Raw genomic sequence first — 24751 nt, forward strand, 5'->3', positions numbered from 1 at the left:
TTCACACTCCAGCACAGTTCCTGGAGCTCTGGTTCCAATTTCAGCAGGTTCAGTTCATCTCCTTGTTCCACTCAGCTGGACACAGCAAGAGCCAAACACCCCTTATGACATTCAAAAGCTCAAATCTCCATTTCTGTTCAACTTTCATATTTGCAAACATCTAAAGACAAGGTGATGGTAACTTCCAAAGACCACCAAGGCTGTTGTAGACTTGACCATGGGTAGAAGAAAAACAGTTGGAGACAAAAACCGGCTGATTGTGAACTTAGCTACAAACTACATTAAACCCTAGCAGCAGCTAACATAAGCCAGCACTTCTCTACAAGATTAACAAAACTGTGCAAATCAAATGTAGGCATCTTGAATTAGAAATGAAGAAAACATCCTTAAGCCATTTCAAGAGGTGAAGAACCACTGCTGGGAAACCAGCACCATCTGTCCTGCAGAAGAAAACAGGCACACTATGGGGAGACGGTAGCCGGGAGGGATATGAAACAGGAGCACTGCAAAGCTACCACCAGTTGCAGATCTTTTCAGAAACATACTTTTGAACGTCTCAGCAAAGGAGGAGGATATACATATACTTATTTATTTATTTATACACACACCACCAACTTTCTCCTCATGGCCCAGAGCAGTATTTTTCTCTCTCCTGGAATCCATTCCAAAAAAATAGTTTTCAGCATTTCCAAATGTCAAAATCTCCAGAATTTGTTTATTTGTATTGCTCTCCCCAAGTTTATCCTCCTGTCACTAGTAACCCCCTTCCCTTAAAAAACTCTCTTTTCATATGTCACAGACCTCTCAATTCTCCCCTAAACAGTGCTACGCAGCACATAACCTTTGTCTCTTTTAAGTCTCTATTGCTGTTCATTCTTGTAAATATTACTGCAGTCTTAACTTGTTCAGAAGGTACCCTGAATAGTGTATGTCTTTTATGAAATACCCTCAGTGCTGTTTAAATCCTCCCTGTCATTTTTTGAACTTTGATGCTAATACATAGTCAACAGCAATCATATTTGGGTACTTTATTGTCATGGTATCAACCCAGAACATCCACAAAAATCCTAAAACAACTTCTGCAGTCTCACTTCAGCATCTGTCTTGACAATTAAAGTATAAGTTCAGTTTAGATCAATGTTCATATACATTATCTTTTATTTATTCAGGGTGAATCAAATTGTATTCAGTTGTGTAGTACATATCTGTTGGGTTATATATCTCTCCTTCACTCATCCTATTCTATTTTCCCAGTCTATTAACATTTGGAAATTTAATTAACATCCTCTTTACAGTACTGATTCTCTCATATTTAAAGATGTTAAATAAAACCAAAAGTGACAGGAAGCCTCATGAAACCCTATTGGACAACAATCTCTAGACTGAGACTGCCTCCAACTTTTAAGATTTCTATGCTGATTTTTAATCCATACTGAAGTGTTTATGGTCACATTTCAAGACACTTAAATTTCTATCAAGTGCTTCAACATTTGCAAATACTACATGAATTACACAGCATTCACCTGCAAATGCCAAGTATTTTGTATTCATGACTTTCCCTTTCAGAATTACAAGAAAGGTGACATAGTTTAAATAATTAGCATTTCTCTACTTGAAAATATGTTTATGCGTAAAAAGATCAACTTCTAAAATTAATTTTTCTACATTCAGAACTCTTGGTTAAATAACTGTTTTCCACTGCTCTTACAGAGAAAAAAAAAATCATTGTTTCACACAATTCTAGATATTTATAACTACTTCATGTACAAACCAACTGTTTTCAGTTGTTTTTCTAGCAATTCATCATCAAACAACAGCTTATGTACTTCTCACAGACATATTTTCAATGTTATCAAATATTCTCTGTTTTCTTGTATCTTTAGTTTTAAAATGGCACACTTATAAGCATTTTCACATTATACCATGCCGAGTCCCCCTGAGCCTGTTTCCCTGCCACCAGTGCCCCAGGCACTGGAGCTCTGGCAGGAACCACGCCGGGAGCGGGGCAGAGGCCGGGCGCCGGCGCTGAGAACGCGCAGCGTGGTCTGGCAGATGGGAGATGAATGCACCAGGTTGTGTCCCCAGCCACCACATACACACAGAGAAACAACACTTGACTGGGTAAAACACACAAACAGAGGCCCACTGCATGCCAGCACACCTTTAAGAAACATAGGACATTATGTTAGCATGCCTATGATCAAAACTGGGAGAATGGATAACAGGGAAAAGAATGTAAGCAAGCCACTGGAAAAAATCTTGTAACAAAGCAGAAGTAAGAAGAAAAGTCTTTACTTTCCTGGTATAATTTTCAGTTTCTTTTAATAGAACCTAAGTTTCCCATTTCCCCAACCATGACTGCTCAATGACTTTGAAATTCAGATATAAAAAAAACAACCTGCCACAGTCATATTTTAATAATGAGGTAATGTTAAATCCTTATCTTGAAAGGCCTTTAAAATAACAATCTTCCTTCTCTTTCTCTAATATTCTTTCTTCTTACTTTTGAATACTAGGATCCAGGAAGAAAATTATGATTGCACCCTGAAACTCAATTTACTTAGACACTGACTTTTAAAGCTAATTAGAGAAAGATCTTTAAAACTGAAATTAAAATTTAATTACCTTCACCCTCTCTGTCTCTTTTCTCTGGGCTCTTTTCTAAAATGCAAATATCTTTGCATGCCAAAAGAAAAGACAAAAATGTCAGATTTTACAAATGTTCTACTCATCTCTGTCAAAAAATTGTGTTTCAGTATATTTTAATGAGCTGCAGTCTCAAGGTTTTGGGTACATTCTTCATGATTTCCTTAAAATATGCTGGATTACCTCTTTACCTATTTTCATGCTACAGCTACATAGGTAAGAAAAATGCACTTCTAGTCCCCCAGATGCCAAAATTTTTACAAAAATTTATGTCTTACTTTTTCAAACAGTTGTGTGACAGTAGCAAACATCATCAACTTTGCTGCTACTTTAGTTATTTTGCTTTCATTAAAGATCATGCCTCACTAATAATACTATGCTTGATATTTCCTTATATTACAACAAAGACACAGTATAACACATCTTCATTCATCCTCCAGTGCAAGCAAGAGTTTACAGTGACAGGAACAAATTCCTGGCTGTTTTGACTTGATAAAACTTCAGCACTCTGAGATACAGAAAGGAAGCTGGCAGATATTTTTCTTACCACTTTGAAACATCCCCCGAAACTTAATGGAAAAATTCTTCCTGTTACTAAACATAATGCAGCGCTATGAAAACTGTTGATTGTTTATGGTCTAAACTCTTTGGGTAGGCTCAGAAAAGAAGGCAAATGTTGGTAATGTTTTCCTGGATACAAGAGAAAAAACATAGATGCAACAATAGGTTTTAGATTGTAACTTGAAGAGCTCAGTTGGGAAGAACAAGGAATGTTATAGTGTGTATTATACACAGTACAGTTCTTTCATCAGTGAGTTTCAGTCAGAGAAAACCTGCTGTGGTTGCCAATGTCATGACCCCCTTCTAGTCCCCAGGCCACCACTGTGCTTTTATGTGAGGAGGAAAAGGGCTGGGGAGAAGTGCATCACTGCAGCACCAGATATTAGGGGTTCAGTACTACTTGTTTGTCTATGTCCATTTCTGACTTATCTGAGAATTAAGTTTCTTTCAACATCTGTTGCCAACACAGCCTTGTACATCACTACATGACCTCATGTGTGAAGTGAGAATTCCTATGTGGATCATTTGCTGATGTCAAAGAGTTAAACATGATTAATTGCAATTCAGCAGGTATGTGTGTAATTAGCAAGAGATTTGTCACTACACAAGTCCTTACAAAGCTGGTACTGGAATCTCTCTCCTTTGCTACTCTCCATCAAAACCTAATGCCTCATCCACTGGTTCATGAATTACATCACAAATTGACTTGACAGAAAAGGCCTGCACTGCCCAGAGGGCTCCAGAGCCTGCGGGCTGTCCATCAGCATCCCCTCTGCGGGAACTGCCCAATGAAGGAAATCCCGCACACCAGCCACTCCCTGGGAAGGAAATGAAAACCTGCAGCATTTCTACCAAGATTCAGAATGGGGAAAAGAACCCCAAACTTCTGAATTAGTAAGACATCATGATGGCACCATCACTGAAGTGTCTAGTGTGTACACAGGGTATGGTAAATTAAGGGTGGATGCAGGGATCCTACTGGTGTCTTAATTACAGGAGCTATGAACAAGTTATGCATGATGGTTGTTTACCTCAGTTATTTTTGAAGCAGTAAGGGAAGAGGTATTTCTTTGCCAGTCATCAGATGAATGCTCAATCTGAGGTGTCTGGCTGTTAATCTGTTACTTCTCCACACTTGTGTGGAGAAGTCCCTTGCCACTGAGCAGGCACTTGGCAACCCTCTTTTTCAGGCTGGGGTGAGCATGGCTTGCTCCAGCCTTGCTCCACTGCAGAGAAGTTCAGGAGTCATCAAGAACTGAGCCGGGGGGGTTTTATGAGATATAAAAACAATCCTGTATATCACAGGCCACTGTCAAGCTGGAGAAGGCAACCATCTGGGGATATCAAATATCCCCAAAGTGCCTGGAAGTGGCTCTGAACCTGAGTTACACAAACTCCAGACAACTTCATTACAGAAATTATTTAGAATGATTTTTAACTGAAGCATAATAATTATGACAACCAAGGAAACTTGACCACAGTCATTTAAAGGGTCAGGGGTTTTGGACAGAAATTATATGTGCATAGCTACATGCACAAAATACAAAAAAAAAAAGTAGAACACACAGGAAGGAATCGCCTCTATGCACACAACTGAGTTTCCAATGCAGCAAACAAAATTTACAACATCTATAATAAGACAGAGTGAACATAGTCCTGAACTTCTATTAAAAATTACCAACGACTTCTGCAATTTTTATGGCACTTACTCTTGTCTCCATGACAGAAACATTTACTAGGACTATCAGAAGCATGTTGGTACATTCATGAAACATGCTCTCATTATCAAATGCTCTCGTTATCAAATATCTGTGAGTTCATGTTCCAATGAACTCCTACCTGCTGCTGATCACCAAGATGAGCAAAAGATCTCAAGCAGAAGTAGGAAAAGGCCATGTCATGCCACCCCATGTGCTCAGATAAACAATATTTAGCAGTAGGCTCTTCTGCACGCAGAGACTAATACAGCTCAAAGGCAAAGCACAGAGCATAAAGATCTCAAGAATATTATTTTCTGTCATTCAGTTACAAGTATGAAGCCGAATCCCCACAGACAAATCAAACATTTGCGTGTTTAAGTAATGAGATGAAATGCCACCAGTCCTCCTCATCCACAGGGGACGCACGGCAGTGGAGCTGCCGTGACCATGACACGGGAGGGCAGAGAGTGCTGCTCTCTGCAAGTGCAGTGATGTGCCTGACCTTTCATTGGGGTAGGTCAGAGAACAGTCTGGGAAACTGCAACGTTTGGTGACTACACAAAACTAATGGTGACCAAACAGGTCTTTCCAACCACAGAGGGGAGAATAAGAAGCTCCAGCTTCAACACAACATGCCAAAATCTTCTCATTAATTCTTAATGTTAAAGATCACCTTCCCCAGAAAACTCCGGCGCTCCCATCAGCCAAATAGTAAGACAATTTAGACTATACTGGAAGCTGTTTTTAAATTGTTCAGATAATGCCCACAATGGGACAATAGCACATAATGTCTGCTGTTCTCCACAGGCTGACAGACCAGCAGACATCCTTAATTCTTTTTTAGATATCCCCTTACTGTTTAAAACCACGCCTAGTGAACAGTAGGAAACTATTGCTGCTTGAAGTATATGCAAAGTTTAGCATCTTTACATGTATTTTTCAAAGTCCCCCACAACATGGAGCACAAATTGCTCTCTTTTGGAAATGAAGAACATTTTCCACACCTTACAAAACTCCGGTAACGTCTTCTTTTTTTCTTCTTTTTTTTTTAGATTTTTATTTCCCCTCTGGTTTTATTTTCCCCCATTCCTCTCCTTCTACAGCCCTAGAAACATGCAGTTACACTGCATGCTTAATTATGTGCCTCTCACTCCATTTTTTTTATTTTACATTGCCACATCTGAAGAGAGCAAAAAATTATTCCTGAAAGTTCAAAACCAAGAATAAACCAATAGAAAGAGCTTCAACTGAGGTTCAAAAGGAAATCCTGCTACATGAAAGACAGTTCGTGAATTTTTGGATCAATGACTTTTCATGCTTGCTGTTGCCAAATTTCATTAGAATTTGCAATTGGTTCTAGCCCAGAGATGAAGATCGTCTTTCTTAGTGGAGAAACAGCTTTAGCCAGAACTAACAGAAGATATTTACTGAAATACTATGGTATATACCTCGTGCCAGAATTTGTCAGATTCCCAGCAGCTAACTTTTTCAAGCTGTTTCCACACCACAAGGCTCCCTCCTTGTCTCATCCTAAAATGTGCTACAGTAATTTCAAGTATCTGCATGCAGAGAGGGCACATGAAGCAGACAAATTTTATTTTACAAAATCTATAAATATTTGTTATTAATATTATTAGTACTATTCATTTTATGCTATTAAGGAATTCTCATTTTGTTTCATTCTTCAAAAGAGACTAATAAGGTAGTTATTTTTCTGTCGCCCAAAATATACTGATCCACTGAAATGAGAAACAGAGTGGACTACCAGTATATTTTACTTTGTCTTCTTCCATTAGCATGAGTAATTGGAGGTTGTTGCTTAAACATGAGGAACGTCAACAGATTCCATGGAAAATCAATAGCCCAGGACAGGTTATCCTGGAAATGCCCTGCAAGTAGTCAGCCGGACAAGACTACTCTGCAAAACTCCTCTCTGCACTCTACACTAAGCAGAAGAAAACACGTTGCTCCAACTGGTCTGGCAACCAACTGGCTTCTTCTGCACCTGAGCCCAGAGAAGCACCTTGTGCACTTGTGCACCTTGCTCTCTCCCAAGACCTCCCTGCAGAAAGATTATAAGTAAACAAAATCTCTGCTGAGGATGGACAGAAGGAAAAACAGGAAAACAAAGGAACTACAGTTGTTCTAATTCCCATGAGTCCATGGCCAGGGCTACTTTTCACTTTGGCTGATGGACAGAGAGCTCACTTCCCTGAATGCCACACATCCAGACACAGCCCCACAGTGTCAAAGCTAACAACCTCAGTCCACAAGAAAATGTAGCCAGGAGCAAAGCAGGAATACAGAAGGGTCACTCTCCATCCAACTTCCAACATGGAGATGCAAAGGAAGAGCTACTTTCCTAGCAAAGTGCCCCAGCTGCACTGGGATACCAGTCAGGATGCACAGGAGAGCTGTAAGGGCACTATGGCATCCAGTCCTCAGCATCCACGGGCTTCCCCTAGCCACCCTGCACCTGCATATCCATAAGATGCTCCTGTTATAACCAAAAATAAAATTCGGTGTAATAATACTTTAAGCTTAAGTTAATTCTTCATAAATGCTCTCTGGAATGCAATTGCCCAAAATTTTCCACTCCTCAAAAGAAAGTTATCTTTCATAACCACTAAAAAGAAAGCCACAGAGAGAAGGGAGACATTTCCTGTACTGGTGGAGCTCTTTCTTTAACCTACCTGAGGGCAAAGGGTTTAGGGAACAAGTCTTATTATCATCATTTTTATATTAAATTAGAATTTAGAACACTTCCTAGTAATAAGACCTTCCTATCATATTGATTTTCATTCCATGCATCCTTACATGGCTTGTGCAAAACACCTGGCCATCCACAGAATAAACACAAGGAAGATGCACAAACAACTGTGAGTGGAAGAACACCCATAGGGTCTCACAGATCACCAACTTCTCTGCAGTGTGCACCACACAGTCAGTGTGCTTCCAGCAGGAGCCACCTCTGGTTTTTGAAGTGCTTAGTTAAAAATCTGAAAATCTACTCACAATGTTCTCATTCTACACCATTTTTACATTAAATATGGTGATTCTGATTAAAAACCACTTTACTGGTTAATAAAAGTAGCTACCTTGTGTTTTATGTAAAAAAAGAAAGCAGAAAAACACATTATTATTGTTTAGCTACCTTTGTGCAATCTCTGAAGGCAGAGTATTTTTATAACTATATGAAAGCTAGTGTATTTAATATTTCATATGAGACGTCAAAAATCTACTGCATTAAATAACATCTAAGATACTTACCCATCACTACAAATACAAAGGCTACCTAAAACAGACAATGCTCCTGCAGATGTTTTTTAAAAAGTCATTCCAGAAAAGTAGACTTGTATTCATACAGATACATATGATGTTTAGTTGGAATTTTGTCAATAGAAAAAGTAAAACATTATTTTTCATATCATTCACATAAACACAAAACATACTTCTTTAAATGTTTCTGAAACGAAATAGTTTTCTGAGGACAAGTTCGTTACTTTGTGTTCTTCTCTGGAATTTTTACAACTATTTTAAAAGTTATTAATTCATGACAGAGGTCTTTTCTTTTTTTTTTTTTTTTTGGTCAGATCAGATTTTGATTTATGCATTTTTCAAGCTTTTGAAAATACTTCCAAAGGATGTTTAGCATTTTCATCCTCAAGTTCAAACTTAGGAGAAAAAACTTAGCCATTGCTCATGCAACACATACAAAATTCACACCTTCTCAACAATTTTAAAAAGGAAGCCAAGACTTTGCATATGTGGGAATTGACGCTTGAATCTTAATAATGGAGGGTATTCCACCTCTTCCACAACAGAACATTTCCAATAAAAGTGGGGGGTTTTATCAAGCAAAAGCCAACAAGACAAAAGACCGCTCAGGGAGGAACAACTCCTGGCTGCAGGTATCACGAAACACTCAAGGGGGGACGGATTGGGCTGCGTCTTGTTCCGTGCCCAGCACCAAGCAGGCCTCACCAACCTCCCTCAGTTTTTATCACCTCTTGGAATACAACCACCATGGTACTTTTTTTGTGTGACTACTATGGCAATTCTAATTTAGGGAAGATTAAAATAAACCAAACTGATGTATGTGCTTTTTCTGAGATGACCAAAACCATTTGTGCAAAGGAAGGCTGCTCTCACGTTCCTCAGAAGCAGCTGGGTTATCTCAAATACAAATGTTGGACTAAAACCACCTATCAAAAGTAAAGAATTTTTTGCTGTTTCCACATAGCTGAGAGAAGAGCAGTTAAATATCTTGGACAGCTCTGTTGCTCCTCTTCAGCAGCAACACCTCAGCAGGGCTGGAAATGGAAACCAAAACTACCCAAGCCCACACACATTCAGATGTCCACATTCCTCATTCCTGGTTGGCACAGGGGCAGCACTGGGATGTTGGTCCATTGGCCGGCCAACTCCAGGAGAAAGGAAGAGGCAGAGATCATAAGACTGAGAGAAGATCATGCTCAGCACATCCAAAACATGCGGGGAGGTGCGTAATATCTTCACCGGGCCACTGGATCACGCTGTCACAGATCACCATAAAACAGTCCCCTTTCTGACCACAGACATTTTGCAGTTCTTGTCCCTGTGCACACTTTGTGCTTTAGGAAGTCCTGTGACACAGACTGAGAGGACAGAGCACCACCTTTCCAGTAAACGGCACTTCCCAACCCCCTTCCTGAGGGGTTTTTAATTATTTTGTTTCCCTTTTCACACTACAGCACAGGAAAAGGAAAGAACTGGACATCATACGCTTTGAATTGCATTCTGGTGGGATTCACCTAGAGATGACTGAAGGATAACAAGCTTAATCCACAAAAATATAATACTAAGTTCTTTAACAAAATACACTTTAGCAGATTTGCTATCAAAGAAAACCAACCTCTCCGTTCTCAAACCGAAGGATTAAAGTCTTTGCATGAACAAAACAAACACAAAAATTCTTGGATCAAAACTCACTCAGCAGCATGAGCCTGAAAAAATTTTCCTGCTGATTTACTACATGGCAGTTCACTTGTCTAGCCTTTCCAAACAGCAATCTAACATCAGCGTGAGGACAGCAAGAGGGAAAATTGCTGCCTAAGTGGCAGGTTTGTTATTGTTTGACAATTCTAAAGAGTTCACTAGAAACTTCTAAAAAGAGCATCTTTAATTCCCTGAAATTACTGATAATCGGCCAAGTAAATGGAGAACAATTATGAGGAAAATTGAATGCTTCCAAATGCCAATTTGCTGTATATCCTGAATGAATATTGCATAAGCATTTCTAGCCTCTTGCAGTAAAAGCAAAGGACTAAAATCCTAAGCCCACAGGCAGTCTTGCATGGCTCTCCTCAGAGATTTCTGTATCATCATTTTTGCATTTTATAATCATACTCAGCATTTATGTGGTGACTTACATATTTAACCTATTTTTCTCTCAAAAAACCCCACCACATCTGTCAGGTAAACCGTCTTCTGCATTAAATGTTCAACAATAAGCAGTCACACCAAACAGCATGAAGCCCCTAATACAGCCAGGGATGTAAGCTGGTTTTTCCTACTAATTAAGCCAGAGCACACTTGAAGCCATTCTTGCAAAATACAGTCTTTGGAATTTTTTGTAATACAGCTATGCCAGCAGTTGGCCATGAAGTACAGTAAAGAAAATAAATACTCTGAGAAGAAAAGGGCTAGAAACATCCATTTTTTTAGCTGAGCCAAAACAGATCAGTTTCTGTTAAAAGGGCCAAGAAAGCATTAAAACTTAATCCAGAATTTTTGTCAGCTTCAGTTTCCTCAGTGGCAGCTGATTGACTAGCCAGTCCCACAGGAGAACAAGACCAGCCCAAGCCATGGTGACTCAACCAGATGCTGTCCATGCTCCTTAGTCTGCACTTCCTCTGCACCAAGGAGGAGCTGAATCAAAAAACAAATGCAGAAAATCCTTTTAAAATATTTTTTTTCCTTTTAATCCTTAAAAAATTCAAAGCACACAACAAAGCAAGACAAAACAAACCCAACCAAGTGAACACACTCCACCTACAAACAAAATGTAGGGTACGGATGAATAGGAAACCCGGCTGCTGGAGGGTTTCAGGAGCAAAGGGTATTGGAGCAGTATATACAGATTTCTGTGGCAGACAGGATGGGAAGACTACAGAATTAGTGGCAATGGACAAGGCAAACAACAAGAGAGGGTGCAGCTGGAAAAAACTGCACCAAAAAAATGTTAAGAAAACAAACACAGAAGAATCTTAAAATGAGAAAAGCATAGGGCCAAGTTATGCAAAGAATCATTTGCTACGCGCATTGCAGCACTACTGCAAGACTCCAAACAAGACTCATAACTCAAATCCTGAAGACACCCGGTGATCATCCTGTCAAACACTTATATAAGCCCAGGTACACCATGCAATAATGTCTGCATTTAGTCTTTTAACTTCTGCTGGAAATACAGAAAAATATTGACTTTAATTTCAAGAGTTTAGGAGACAGAGAATCCATCAAAGCGCCAGGAGTGTCATTTTTAAAGCTCCACAATTCAGTGAATGTCTTCTATGTCAGACAATGCAGAGTTTGTGTTTCAGGAAAGGTAATTCAAAATGTCATCATGCACTTACACAAATCTAACATTACACACTACCATTTTTCATTTTGTGATTAACACCTGAGAACTAACAAAAGCATAATCATGTGGGATTATCCTTCCTTTTTGTGTCTTTAATTTTTTGGGTTTTTTTTTTCTTTGGTTACTGGCATGGACCGGGTCTCAGGTTCTACAGAGAGTTTTGCAAAGAGAAAGGGTGAGCAGGAGGGCAGCAGCAACCTACTCACTTTCTTTCTCATAGTCATACATGATTTACATGGGTCCTAGGGTAACTGTTTATACAGCAAAGTAACATCAAGGAAACAGTTATGCATTTTTATTTGTCCCCAGGGAGGCAAGCATTCCCTGCCACTAGCTCCTCTTCCTGCCCTCCCCCCTCCCCCCTTTTCTGATCCACGCATCTTTGTTCTTTAATTCTTCATGCCTTCTCTTTTCCATTCTCCTTCTGTTTCTGATCACAGGCTGATACAAAGTGGTTGTCTCCTTTCTAAAATTTCCATGAGGCATCAAGTTAACCCAGATGCACCGGGTTCTCAATCTGGAAGTCAGCAAATGGAAACAGAAGGAAGGAACATCAAGTCACCAGCTAACCTTCTCTGGGGTTAAAGCCTCATCCCATCACACGTGCTGAGCATCTCACATTCTGTAGCTTGATAACTACAGACAGAAAGCACAGAGCAGACAAAGAGCCTCCATCAGCAGCCCTACCTTTGACATTTCGTCACTTTTCACTGTTAAAAATGACCCTTCAGGTATCTTACAAGCAAATGACAGAAAAAACAGTGAGGGAAAAAAAACAAGGAAGGAAACCCAGGACAAACAGTTTACATTGCAGTGAAAGTAATAGAATAGTTATGACTAAAATGAAACAAATGTATTTAATTGGGCCAGTCAAAAGGAAAATAAAACTGAATTACCCACATGTATCTATGGATGAAAATTACCATCCCTCTAGCTAAAACTATGACTTGAAGAAATTTTTCCGAGGAAAGACAAATGAAACACTGTATTTGGTTAAATGTCACGCATACAAGGACTTCGAGAGAGGAAATGCAAAAAAAAGGCCCCACAAAATACAGTTTTCCTTACAAAAGCCTTTTGATACAGTTTAAGATGAATTATTGGATTTAATTACTTACTAAACTTAATGCTGCAAAAATGCTGTTAAAACATGTGGTCAATGAAATACCTTCCTCCCACAGATGTCTGAAACGCTGATCCTTTCTGAGGAAATTCTAACTATGTACCAATCTTATCTGCTTTCATACAAAAAACACCGAAAACCTGCTGTTCTAGAACTGCAGACATCTGCCAGATCTGGGAGGCATAAAGAAGAGAAAAACACAACATTGATTCACAAGGACTCAGTGCCTGTTAAACACAATTGGATTTGCAGAAAAACCTTGAAAGCATATGTACTGAGAAGATATTTAAAACATCTGGCAAAACCTGGATAAGGGGAGGGTGGAATAGAAGCCCATAACACAAGAGCAAATTAAAATACTACATTAAAAATATTTTTCACTCATAGCAAAACATTCCAACTTTGAAAAAGAAAAATAGAAACAAATGGAGCAAAATCTCAGCCCTGGGAAAACCGAGAAACTGAACCTAGGATATGGTACATACAGCATAGCACAAATTGCTTGGGATGAGTGAATCTGATGTACTGCCTTCAGGGTTTGAGGAGTAATTTAATATTCAACTCATCCCATAAAAGGAATCTCATGCAAAAAATTCACATGCACGAAATCATTCTGATAAAACACAGAATGAAAACTCCTAGAAGCTGGCTTGTACCCCAGCAGCCACCCAGGCAAACAGCACATAAACAGCTGCATTACAATCTCCCCTGCAGTGACAGCCATTGGGAACGACATGGAATCTCCATACAGCAGTGAAGTCACACACACAGGCTCAGCTCTCCCGGAGCTCGTTCTGCCGGGCACACACCCAATGAGCTGCAGCAGGGACTGCAGGGTCCCAGCCCAGCAAGCCATGAACTGCTCCAAGCACTGCTTCCCTCCTGGGCGCTGGGGCACGCTCTGGGCACAGTGACCCTCAGCAAACACAGCGCCCGCACCCTCAGAGGGCAGCCGCTCACTCCCAGCACCACTGAGGACAGGGCTCAAGCATGCACTGCTTTGGTACCCCCATTTTCTACGGGTTCTCTGGATTTGCCACCACCACAACACACTACTGCACAGCAGCTGCCAAGACACACAGTTTGGGATAAAAGTCTTCAGCTAACAGAAGAAATACACAACCAAGCTAAAACAAACAAACATCTATGAGTACTCCCAGCTGCGGTTTCACTGAAGCTTTTTCACCCTGCACTTTTTGGGCGATAGGTTTTAAAACAGTTCCACTTTCTCCTCCTTCCCTCCATTGCTGCTTACACATGGCTTCTCCTCCTGGAGCTCCTGGAGCAGCACCCTGGCAGTGACCTCTCCTCGAGCCTTCGGCTGCACGTCCTGCTCCCCCGGTCACTGCCGAAGCACAAACCAGAAATAATATCTCAGTACCAGCACTAACTGCAAACAGATTTTCCCCCTACCCTTTATGGGTGGAAGAACTGAAAATACTTATTACACTGTAATGTTATGTTTTAAGCAACATAACAAAGAGCTATGTGAAAGCAGGATTACGGGAAGACTTTGCCCGCTTGTGTTTTATTACTTTAAAGGTGAACTTAAAACAGAGGTAGAGGTAAATCACCTACATGTACAATGCTTACAGAAATATTGCCTACTCTGTCAAACTAGAGCAGCAACTTTATTCACTCACTTAATGGATATTTCCCATGGATAAATGTCATGCAGTTCATTTGACAGAGCGGTTTCATGGTTTTTTCACTGCAGTAAGACCTTCATTTTTATTTATTTTTCTATGAGTCAAGAGCCCAACTAAAATTTTAAATAAAACATGAAGAGACTATACTATGTAAGACCCTTCAGATGGAAATCATTGTGAAAGTCAGGCAGCGTTTGACCTACAATCTCTCTGTCATCTAATGAAAATCTTAAAAATCAGAGCTCAAAATGGGTTGGAATAGAAGAAGCTAACGTCATTTTTATACTTGGTAGAGAAAGCTTTCATATGCAGAAAACCTCTGAAAAAGCCCCAAAACAGAGAGATCAAGTCAGGACTTACTGAAAACACTGAAAGACTTATTTGTGTATTATATACGGCTGGTTAACAAGGCACATGTGTCCATTTTTCAACTTGTTAGAAACTGATAAACATAATTTTGTTCTTTTATAATCTACTAAAAAGAACTGCCAGCATTCTTTCAAATGCTATTTCATTTGAAACAGTTTCAGCAGTTGTTGTCCATCATTATTCTGTCTGTAAACTTGCAAATGCATTTACTTTAATAGCCTATATTTGAGGGATGATCCTTTACACAGCCTCCCATTCCAGAGGCAGAGTGTGTACACAGAGAACTTTCCCAAGTCCATGGGGAGACAGGATACCCTGAACATCAGGAAAGGCAGGATGGCTGTAACGCTCTCCACAGTGTGTGAGGAAGTGGGGTACAGAGACACTCAACTGCACAGAGCAGTGAAAACAACTCACATGCTTCAGACCTCATTAACTCCACATCATGTTTATTCTTCCACATTTGGGCTGGCTTTCAGTGCCACACAGCACCTCTCAACATCTGAGAACACACAGTAAGAAAAAGCACAACTGCCCCTTTGCAGAGGTTTACCCGTTTGGGATCAGCACCACAAAGTGACCAGATACCAGTGTCAGACGCAAGGCAGATGGCACTGGTGGTTTAACCATAGAATTCCATCAACGTGTCTCAAACCCAATCTTATTCTGAAAATAAAATGAACATGGGACTTTCTGCATTCATGACATACTGTCAACAACCCAAATATAGTTCCCAAGCATAATTAGGGTTGTATAGGAACTTCCTGGGGCCATGCAAGATTGGTCAGTAAGTAAAACTGAGAAGATGTTTGCTTTGTAAAATGCCATTTAGCCTTTCTCTTGCAAATTTGCAAATGACCTTTTTTAAGGTCATTTGCCTTAACAAAGGCAACATCCTACTTCATGATAACTTTTTCTTTTAATCATTCATGTAAGAATTTATTTTCCCGGTGTGAGTTAAATCACAGGCAGAACAGGATTCACAGCAAGTATTTTGGAACTGGTCCATTTCTCTCCCAACAAGAGAGATTAGCCAGTGCACCTAGTGTAGCCAATGATCCATTCCACCCTGAAATAAGCTGCAAAACAGGTCAGATGAAAGCACCCTAAAGGTGTCCAAGAATAAGAAACTGGGTTGCCTTAAGCATTTAGCTCAGATGCAGAACCTGAAGTCTGTTGGTATTATCCTCATCCATCACATCTGCTTTGAATCAGCTATTGCCCAGAAATTGCAAGAGTCCAACTTTACTTTCAGTTGTGAATATGAAGAGTGCTGTACAGAGAACTGAAACAAATCCAGTGCCTCAGGATAAGGTTTTAATGGTTGATTAAAGTTTGCTTCGAGAAGCCTCGTTTCTGACTCACATGCACAATATTTGGAAGCTAATGCAAGTTTGCTCTTGCTGTCTTTGTACAACCCTTTACTGTATGCGCGGGAGCAGTAGTAACATTTTAACTTAACCTAAGTGCCACTGTTTGCTTTTGTTTGTTAACCCACATGGACCCCAACTCCCTGTCTACATATACAACCATTTCTACTTTCTGTCAATCCTAATCTATTGGTAGAATTAGTTGCCTAAATCCATAACAGAGGCTAGAAACACAGACCTGGAACACAGCTCGAGTTCACACTCACTCCAACCCCAAACAGCCCAGCTTTGGCATCAGCCCAGGCAGTTAAAGCAAGGTGGCAACTGTGTCACGAAGTGGGATCCCATCTGTCCTTGCAGTGCCAGAGGAGGGGAGCTGAGCTGAGGGTCACTGGTCCCAATACTCCCCTGCAGAGTATTGGGGACACTGAGCTACCCCGAGCCAGGCCAAGCTGTGACAGCAGGACTTCTCCCTGGTTCTCAGCTCAGAACAGCTCCATGGGCTGAAGCTGTGCTTGTCACCTCCACAGCATCCAGTGAAAAAACGAGGAAAGTTTTCCTAAATACATCCACTTTATTCTCACCCTGAATGCTCCATCTGCCCCTATGATAAACCCAGAGCATTCTGAAGCTGGCATTCAGCTTAATTGCATAATTTATTTAAGATTTACAGCAAGAGATGGGTAAGAGAAACAACAAATTTTGTCTTTGTTTCAAGTATGAAATAAGGCAATAAATTAATGGAAAGTTATTTCTCACCCACTCCTTTATTTCAATATCATGTTTCAGTCCTTTTCAGGGCATGAGAGTAAATAAAAAACAACCCTATTCAACTAGTAGCCATCTGTCTCTCTCTCATCCCCCTCAAAGGAACATGTCAAAAGACATAGAATTTAAAGCAACTTTTTTTCCCAGTAATCACCCAAAGAGATGGACTATCTCCAAAACACATCCCCATCTAAAAAAAAAAAAAAAAAACAAGAGTGTGTTAATGTGCTGCAAATGTAATAAGGAAGAGAGCAAGAAGATCCCTTGTGAATTATGAACAAAAGCAAGCAACAATTCTCACACTGTAGTAAAAGTTTAGCCTAATAAAGGATATGCTTAAAGTGTAATATCATACAACATTAGGCTTGTGATCAAAAAATATCCATGTTTTTCTGGCAGGGGGAGACATGCACAAGGTGATGCACTGAACACAGGGTAGCACCACAGACGGTGTGGCACAGAGCCCCCAGCACACACCGCTCCTCACTAGCCCTAAAACACCAACCCCACAAGATCAGCCTGCTTAGGACCAAGTGAGTAATTAAGTACATTTGATAAAGTTTGCATCCTCCTCTGCTGAAAGATTTCTTGTGAGTAATTAATGTCAGTTGCCCACTACTCACAACCCTTCAAAGACCATTTCTGTTGCCTCAAAGCAAAGCAAAACACGACTGGGATACCAGTTACTGTTGCAGAATAGTGGCTCTAGATGTTAAGGATGCCTTGAAGCATACTGTTTTATCACATTTCAGAACAAGTATCTATAAATACTGCATAAGGTTTTAGAAACTGTTGGGTAAAAAAAATGTAATATGTACATATGTCTTCATAGAGTAAAAGAATTTCAGAGTGGTTGTCTGTATTGTGAGAAAGCATTCCCTACTCATTTCAGATTCATGTTCCTTGCCTTCACTGTGCTCCTCATTTGCTTATAATGAAATTACAAGAAACAGAGGAGCAATCGAGAAAATATCTATTTTAAGAATTATTGCACTTACTGATGTAATACTTATTGATATGTGTGATGACAAATCTTTAAAAAAACATATAGCTGCATCTCAATAGTATTGAACCCATGATACCACAATATGACAGACTTGAGCAGCTACACTGCAGCATGATTGGATAAAATGGCATCACATTTTTGCATACACAAAATAAGAGTTCCATTAAGGAAAAAGTTGCCTTTTGTTTAAAGAAAGGGAAAATAAAACCCAACAACCACCACATGAGTACTGAAATATTCTGAGAATACTCCGATTTCCATAATAGCTTGTTGTTCAAGTGATCATTAAATCTATTTAAGATGTCAAATTTAGACTAATATCCAAACCTGACTTCTTAAACTATTCAAATTCAATACTTACATCTTCCTAACCCTTCCTTATTATCTCTCCTGTACTATATTCTCTAGCTACCTGATATCTCTAACCAGGTATCAGATACAATACTATTTTTATATTACTTCTCGTTATTACTCCGTGTAATATGGAATAACATATGGAATAACACCTAGAAATGCACCACAATTACTCAGGTTTCCCCTAGAGGATCAGTAAGTTCTAAAATCTTTTACTTTATTGGTTTCAGGGATTTTTTAAATCCCACTAGAAGCAACAGTATTTTGCTTGCTGGTATACCAAGAAGATTGAAGATATTAAAGGTTAATTTAGAAACTTAAGCAGTTTAAAATCCATTTGTTTTTACAAACGTGTCACAGTCTCATCAAAAACACATGGTTTTTAAACTGCTCAACAATCCCAAATTAACAGCAGAGCACTAAGCTTGGAGAAAACACCAACTGGAGATCACTCAAGTCAGAACTGTGCTGTACAAAGATCAAATTTAGTCTCATGGAAGAAAGCAGCACCTGGTACTGATTTTTTGACTCAATAACTCTGGCTTTTAAACAATCATAGCCCTCACAGAGCTTTAGGGATAAAATGTGATAAGAATTCCCGAACTGTGAGAGCACCAGAAGGTGAGGAAATAGACTCTGCTAAATCTTCTCAAACTCCAATGCATGAGAAACCTTCCTTATTCAGATGCTAACAGCTGAGGTGCAAGCCTCAGTTCAGGGTTCTTTTTGTATTATCTAACACAGTAAAAGAAACCTAGGAGAATATGACAAGGGAGTAACAGTGGGAATGATGGTTTGGAAATCCTTTGTATCTCATTCCTGGAACTCCACTGGAACGATGGGCATCTGAACACCAATGAAGGTCACCAAGGAGATACACCATGGGAGGCTGAGCTGATCCAAAACTCGACAGAGAGTAGAAAACCTCCCCCTGACTTCAGCAAACACTGTCTGTAAAGCCCTAATCTTTCATTCTAAATGTGGATGATTTTATATTTTGTAATCAGCTATTTAATCCTAGAGATACTTCGATTTGATAAAGCTCCTAACATCTGGGTTTTGATGAACTCATCTTTTTCTTCCTCCATTTCTAATCTCTCAATTCCTTAGTTCTTCAACATTTGAAAATATTTTTATTTTCATATATAAAGATGACTCAGAGTGGTATTAAGAGTCAAGGAAACATAAACAAGAATGGAAGTTTCTAGTGGCCATATGAGGGAAAGAGAGTTGAAACGATCATCATTTTTGAGACCAGAACAAATATGAACTCACCTCTGCAGTTCTTTATCAACACACTAACATAGAGTGCTCCAAAACATGAAACCAAAGCCCTTGCCTTATAAATATTTACATATTAATTCTCAGAATATATATTTGGGACTCTAGATAAATACTTGTATCAAATTAGTGAAGTGACATATTTAAAGCAATTTTAAAGTACTTGAAATTCACACATTTAAGCACTCCCATCTTTAAATGGCTTGCTTAGCACTGGATTTTTTGAACACTCAAATCTGAGATGCAAAGACATACACACTGTTACAACGGATGCAAGAAATGGCTCAGCTGGGGTCACCAAACAACCCAATGGCTTAGGCAGGAACAGGACAGATTGCTCCCAGCAGCCCTCCTGCTTCAGAGCACAGCACAGGACAGTGATCAGCAGCAGGCAGAACCTGCCTCTGAACCATTCCCACAAATACTGCCTTGCTACATGAGGTGTAAACATGCTTTTTAGCCCCGTGGGTTACAAAAAAATGGCTTTTGCTCAGGAAATGCCAACTCTCCTTCTCTTATCAGAGAGGAAGAATGAGAAAAATATCAACACATTTGAAGACTTGGATCCTACCAGTTTTTACCTTTCCTTAACTAAATAAACCAGTCCTACCAATTCATCATAGTCTCCAAAGCAACTTATTCTTTTTGCTCTCCTTTGACTCTCTCCAACTTGTCTAGAATTTCTCCATGGCTGGCACCACAACTGGTCACTCCAACTTAAGCCTTCCTGCTCACTACAGCGAGCCCACAACAGCATGTGCTTTTGTTCCTTTGATGGAAGGGCGTAACAATGCAGCATACTGCCAGCGTCCTTCTACCAGTATTGTGGACTTTGCTGCTCATTAGTACTGCTTTGCAAATTACCTTTTCCTTCCTAGATGCAGTGGCTGCGCCCATCTCACTGATTTCAAAGCAGTTTATAAATGTATCAAAAGTCAATGCTGAACTGAAACACTGTGCCTGAAACTCCATCTTAGCTTTTCCTGCAATACTTTATATTCCAGTTCAGATTTAATGAAATACTAAACAGTCCTTAAACTAAAAGGGGTCTCTGGGACTACACTTGATATGTCCTACTATTTCGTCAGTGAACAACTGAATACTACTCAGAAAGCAGAGAAAGAGACACAAATTCAAGGTCAGGACCTTTATGATAGCAATGAATTCCCAGTGAAAGTCTGCATGCATGCTCTTACCTGTGAGGAATAAACTTGTGCTGATTGCAGGGTAAGAGCACACTTGCACACAGGGAACCTTAAAGCAACAGCCGCACTTCGGGGTAAACAATGATGTGAAGCTGCAGCAATTTTGCTTCTCTGTACCTCTAGTACATCTTCACAGCCAGCTGCGCACTCACTTCACAATACTCTCACCTAGACTTTTTTTTTCATGGTCTGGTTCTGCGGCCTGAATAAGAAATTGATGCTGAGAGTCCTGCTAAAATATATGATTCAGATCACCTGAGCATATAATTCACTGGAGTGCACCAATTCCAGCTAGCTGTTAGTAATTTCTTAGGCTCTCTGGCCACTGTTCTGGGAGATACTGACCCTCCACAGCCTTTAGGAGAACCTTACAATTACCCCATATCTCATTTTCAAGGAACTGAAGCACCTACAACACATCCTAAAAACAATAGCAGCAGTCTTCTAAAATGCACAGGCAGCTGATTTGTGTCACACTGGCACAAAGCAGTACAATACAAACCAGGGTGGAAAGCTGTACATGCACAATATGCTTGTACACCTGTCTGCTAAATATGTCACTGTGGACATCATTCACTTTTACAAGCAATAGCTTTGAGAAGCAAATCATTTACTTTTATTAATTATATTTGTAATCACAGAATTACAAAGGTTGGGTGAGATCTCTGGGGGTTGTTTGGTTTAATCAGTCCACACAAAAAAGGACCAGGTGGATCAGGCTGTTCAGGGCCATGTTCAGGCAAGTTCTGCCCACCTGCAAGCACATGGAGATGCCACATTTTCTCTGAGCAGCTTGTTTGGCTCTCCAGGTGAGAATGGTTTTCCTTATTTCCAACTGGCCTTCTCCTTGTTGAAACTTGTGCTTGTCTCCAGCAACAATGTGCCTATGTGAGAAGAATCTGGCTTCATTTTTTCAATACCCTTCCATTAAACAGCTGAAGAAAAAAGAGGATCTCCAAGCCTCCTTATTACCCTTAAGGGAAAAAACATCAGCTCTCCAAACCCCTCTACCTCTCTTATAGCGTTTTCCAAATAATGTTATGTATTAAAAATGTTTTTTCACTGTAACTGCTGAAATATTCAGAGAGACTTGTTACACATAATCACACCAAGACAAATAACCAAGGGTGGTCTTAGTTCTTGAACAAGCTAAATAATTTAGAAGAAAAACAAGACAAAGAGATGACCCTTTTCACAATATCTCATGAAGCTGAAAAGGGATTTTATTTACAATATTTAAATGCAGTACTGTGAAACAAACAACTTGGTTCAGGCAGTGCACCCGCTGCTGAACTGTCACTGCCTGACATCCTGTCTTATCTGCCAAATTGCTCATTAGGTTTGGCAATTTTCACCTGCGCCTCCAGTTTATATTTCAGCAGGGAATAAACATCAGTCTGCTTTAACAATCTTCTGCAGTGAGCTTCCAAGCTCTTCCCAGAAAACACACAGGCACAACACAAAAAACGCCTTGTGTACTGTATGCTTAGAAAAAAGATGCCGCTGAAGTGATGAAATACAACAAGAAGAAGTTTAACTTGGGTAACAGAAAAGCAGTAAAAAAGAACGAGCTAGATAAGAAACATAAATAAATCAACTGCTTGTATCGATGAATTTTGTTTTCACAGCACCAAACAACACAGGGGTAATGGGCCAGCCTCGTTTTTGTTTCTATGTTTATGTGGGAAGATTGAATTTGACACACACACGCCCTCCCCAACATGCAAAGTACAGGCTGTGTTTGTGCATGGGAAAAGAGGGACTCCAGATGAATATTACTCTTCCAGCTGGACCTGATCTAGCTAACCTTTCCCTTGCTGGGAGAGGAGCGATGGTGTGATCTATAAACAAACAAAAGGGGTAGCATGGCAACCAGAACAAAGAGAGGAGGATCTCAGCGGGCTTTGAGCCCCAGCCTAAGGCAGGGAGCTGCTGCAGAGGGTGCAGGTGAGCGGCACCACGGGGGCACAGAACCGCGCGGGAGCCGCCACCGAGCCCAGCCCGCCTCGCCAGCCACAGCACCAGAGATGTGAAACAAAACGTCTCAAACGCTATAAACCAATTTCAGACGGAATACTGTTTTTCATTTGTTAGAAGTAAAATATTCACCGCCAACCCTGCAATTAGCTGGAAAATTACAATAATTACAGCAATTTTGTATCCCATCTCCAATCCAATTAATAGATATATGACCTTGTCAACATGTAATAATCAGGATCTGCATCTACCACAAAACTGGATGGGTTTTATTTGCTGAATAGAACTTACACAGTAAGAAGATAATTATTTGAAATACTGAGAATACCATTTGTATGCTATGCTTCACTTCACAAGTTATAAAGGAAATACAATAAGGATAGTATTTCCATTTTCAATGTATATTTAAATGAAATTCCTGAAATAGGTATGTTTAATATGGGATAATATTACTGTACTGGGATTCCAAGCCTGTGGTTTGGAACATTTAAAACCCAAAGTATATCTATCAACATAAAAAAAAAAAAAAAAAAAAAGGAATTAGATAGATAGAAGAACATTTCTGATTTCTGATAACATATTTATTACAAATTGTTTAACACACTTTATTTGGGCATGCTTCTATAAAAAGTGTCAAAGTGCTATAATTCTTACCAACAGTTTCAGAAGTCCTCTGTATTTCTAAAGACTTTTGTATTGAAGGGTCTCAAACCCCTTATTGATCATCTTAGCAATCAGTGAACTAGCCAAGTATTCCATGTATTTTCCAGAATGACACCAGAGATAAGTGAGCTGTCCAAAATATCACTGAGTTTCATATGTACTATATGATTTTGATGCACTAAAGTTCATGTATGGTATAATACACCGGATAATCACACTAAGGAGAAAATGTGTATGCATCTGCCAGCTCTAACCCCTGCTAAGTCGAGAACCAAGGAGGACAGTTTTTTGGCTTATGCATGGAAATGAGATGTGCATTTAGCAGTGACATACTCTAGTGACAGCAAAATGGAAGGGTCCTGAAACTCCAGGATACTCCTTTATTCTGCCATTAATCCTTCCCTAATTTAATTCTGTGTTGCAATGAAGCATAGTTATAGCTTAAAAGGACACACATTCAGCTCTATGAAAGCTAATTTTTAAATGCTATTCGCTTAATTTTACAGAAAACATTCTGATACAAAACCCCTCAGACTTAACAGAGTGGTAACTTTTCCATTTGCATTTTACCTGACTGCTTAAACACAGATTTTATCCATTAAAAAAACACCTACACAAAATCAATCTCTTGGAAATTACACATTGTTTTAATCAATGTATCTGAAAAATATCAAAGGACTGACAATGCTAACTTCTGCTAGAAGAAAGAATTTTCTGGAGTCCCTATTTTAAAAGTTCAGTGAGCAAAATTATAGACACTACAGATAAAAGGACACAATGCCTTACCCACATTGTCTTGTTTGCATGGTACTTTTAACAACAATGAAAATTACACAGGAAACTTCATTCCATAATTTTTTCTTATTAATAAGCTCAAATATTCAAAGAACCTACCTGAGCAAGGAACGTGAAAAAAAGTAATTCCTGCTATGTGGTTTTCCAACAAATGTTCACCACATTGAAATAAACAAAATAAAGGGATGTTTCTGGCTGTAGTTTCTGCTTTTGAAAGTATATTTTTGCAACACAGTAAATGCACATTTTAGTAGGTGCTTTTATGGAAAGGTGACAGCATAACCTAGCAACATTGACAGGTTAAGTAGAAAGTGCTCCTATCTTTAGTTTCTTTTTACTATTTTGTTCATTAAATGGAACAAAACTGGCAAACCGAAAATTACACTGTGCAGCAACTACATTTGGAGATACTGCTGTGATTTTCAGTGTGAGGACAATTTTAAACTGGCAGCATAGAAGGAGCTTATGGCTCCTAAAAGCAATTTGTAAATAATTTATTAAAGCAGAACAGGTTTGTTTACTTGCATGCAAGAAGCATTTATGCAGTTTCTCAGTTCTGATCAGCTTTCGATAAGGACAGATAATGAATAATTTTTTCCCAGCAGCATCGATGGGTAACAGCACTTGTCATCTTTGTAAATTTAGACAAAACACATTGAGAT

At 39.5% G+C, this 24751-nt stretch overlaps 1 protein-coding gene across 15 annotated transcripts in view; it reads right to left on the reverse strand.

Moving 5' to 3' along the window:
• The window catches only part of PARD3 (par-3 family cell polarity regulator), a 445231-nt gene that overhangs the window by 270419 nt on the left and 150061 nt on the right, over nucleotides 1-24751 (reverse strand). The window contains exon 1 of one of the 15 annotated variants that reach the window (XM_066200175.1): nucleotides 13908-13926. The exons of the other annotated variants lie outside the window; for them this stretch is intronic. Within the exon in view, the coding sequence (XP_066056272.1) occupies nucleotides 13908-13911 (4 nt within the window). The 5' untranslated portion in view covers nucleotides 13912-13926. Of the gene's footprint in view, nucleotides 1-13907; nucleotides 13927-24751 lie in introns of those variants that run through there. 15 annotated transcript variants of the gene reach the window in all.

The sequence above is a fragment of the Chamaea fasciata genome, unplaced genomic scaffold (assembly GCF_029207755.1).
Source record: "Chamaea fasciata isolate MVZ Bird 193981 ecotype frontalis unplaced genomic scaffold, bChaFas1.0.hap1 SCAF_1, whole genome shotgun sequence".
In the NCBI taxonomy this organism is placed as follows: Eukaryota; Metazoa; Chordata; class Aves; order Passeriformes; family Sylviidae; genus Chamaea; species Chamaea fasciata.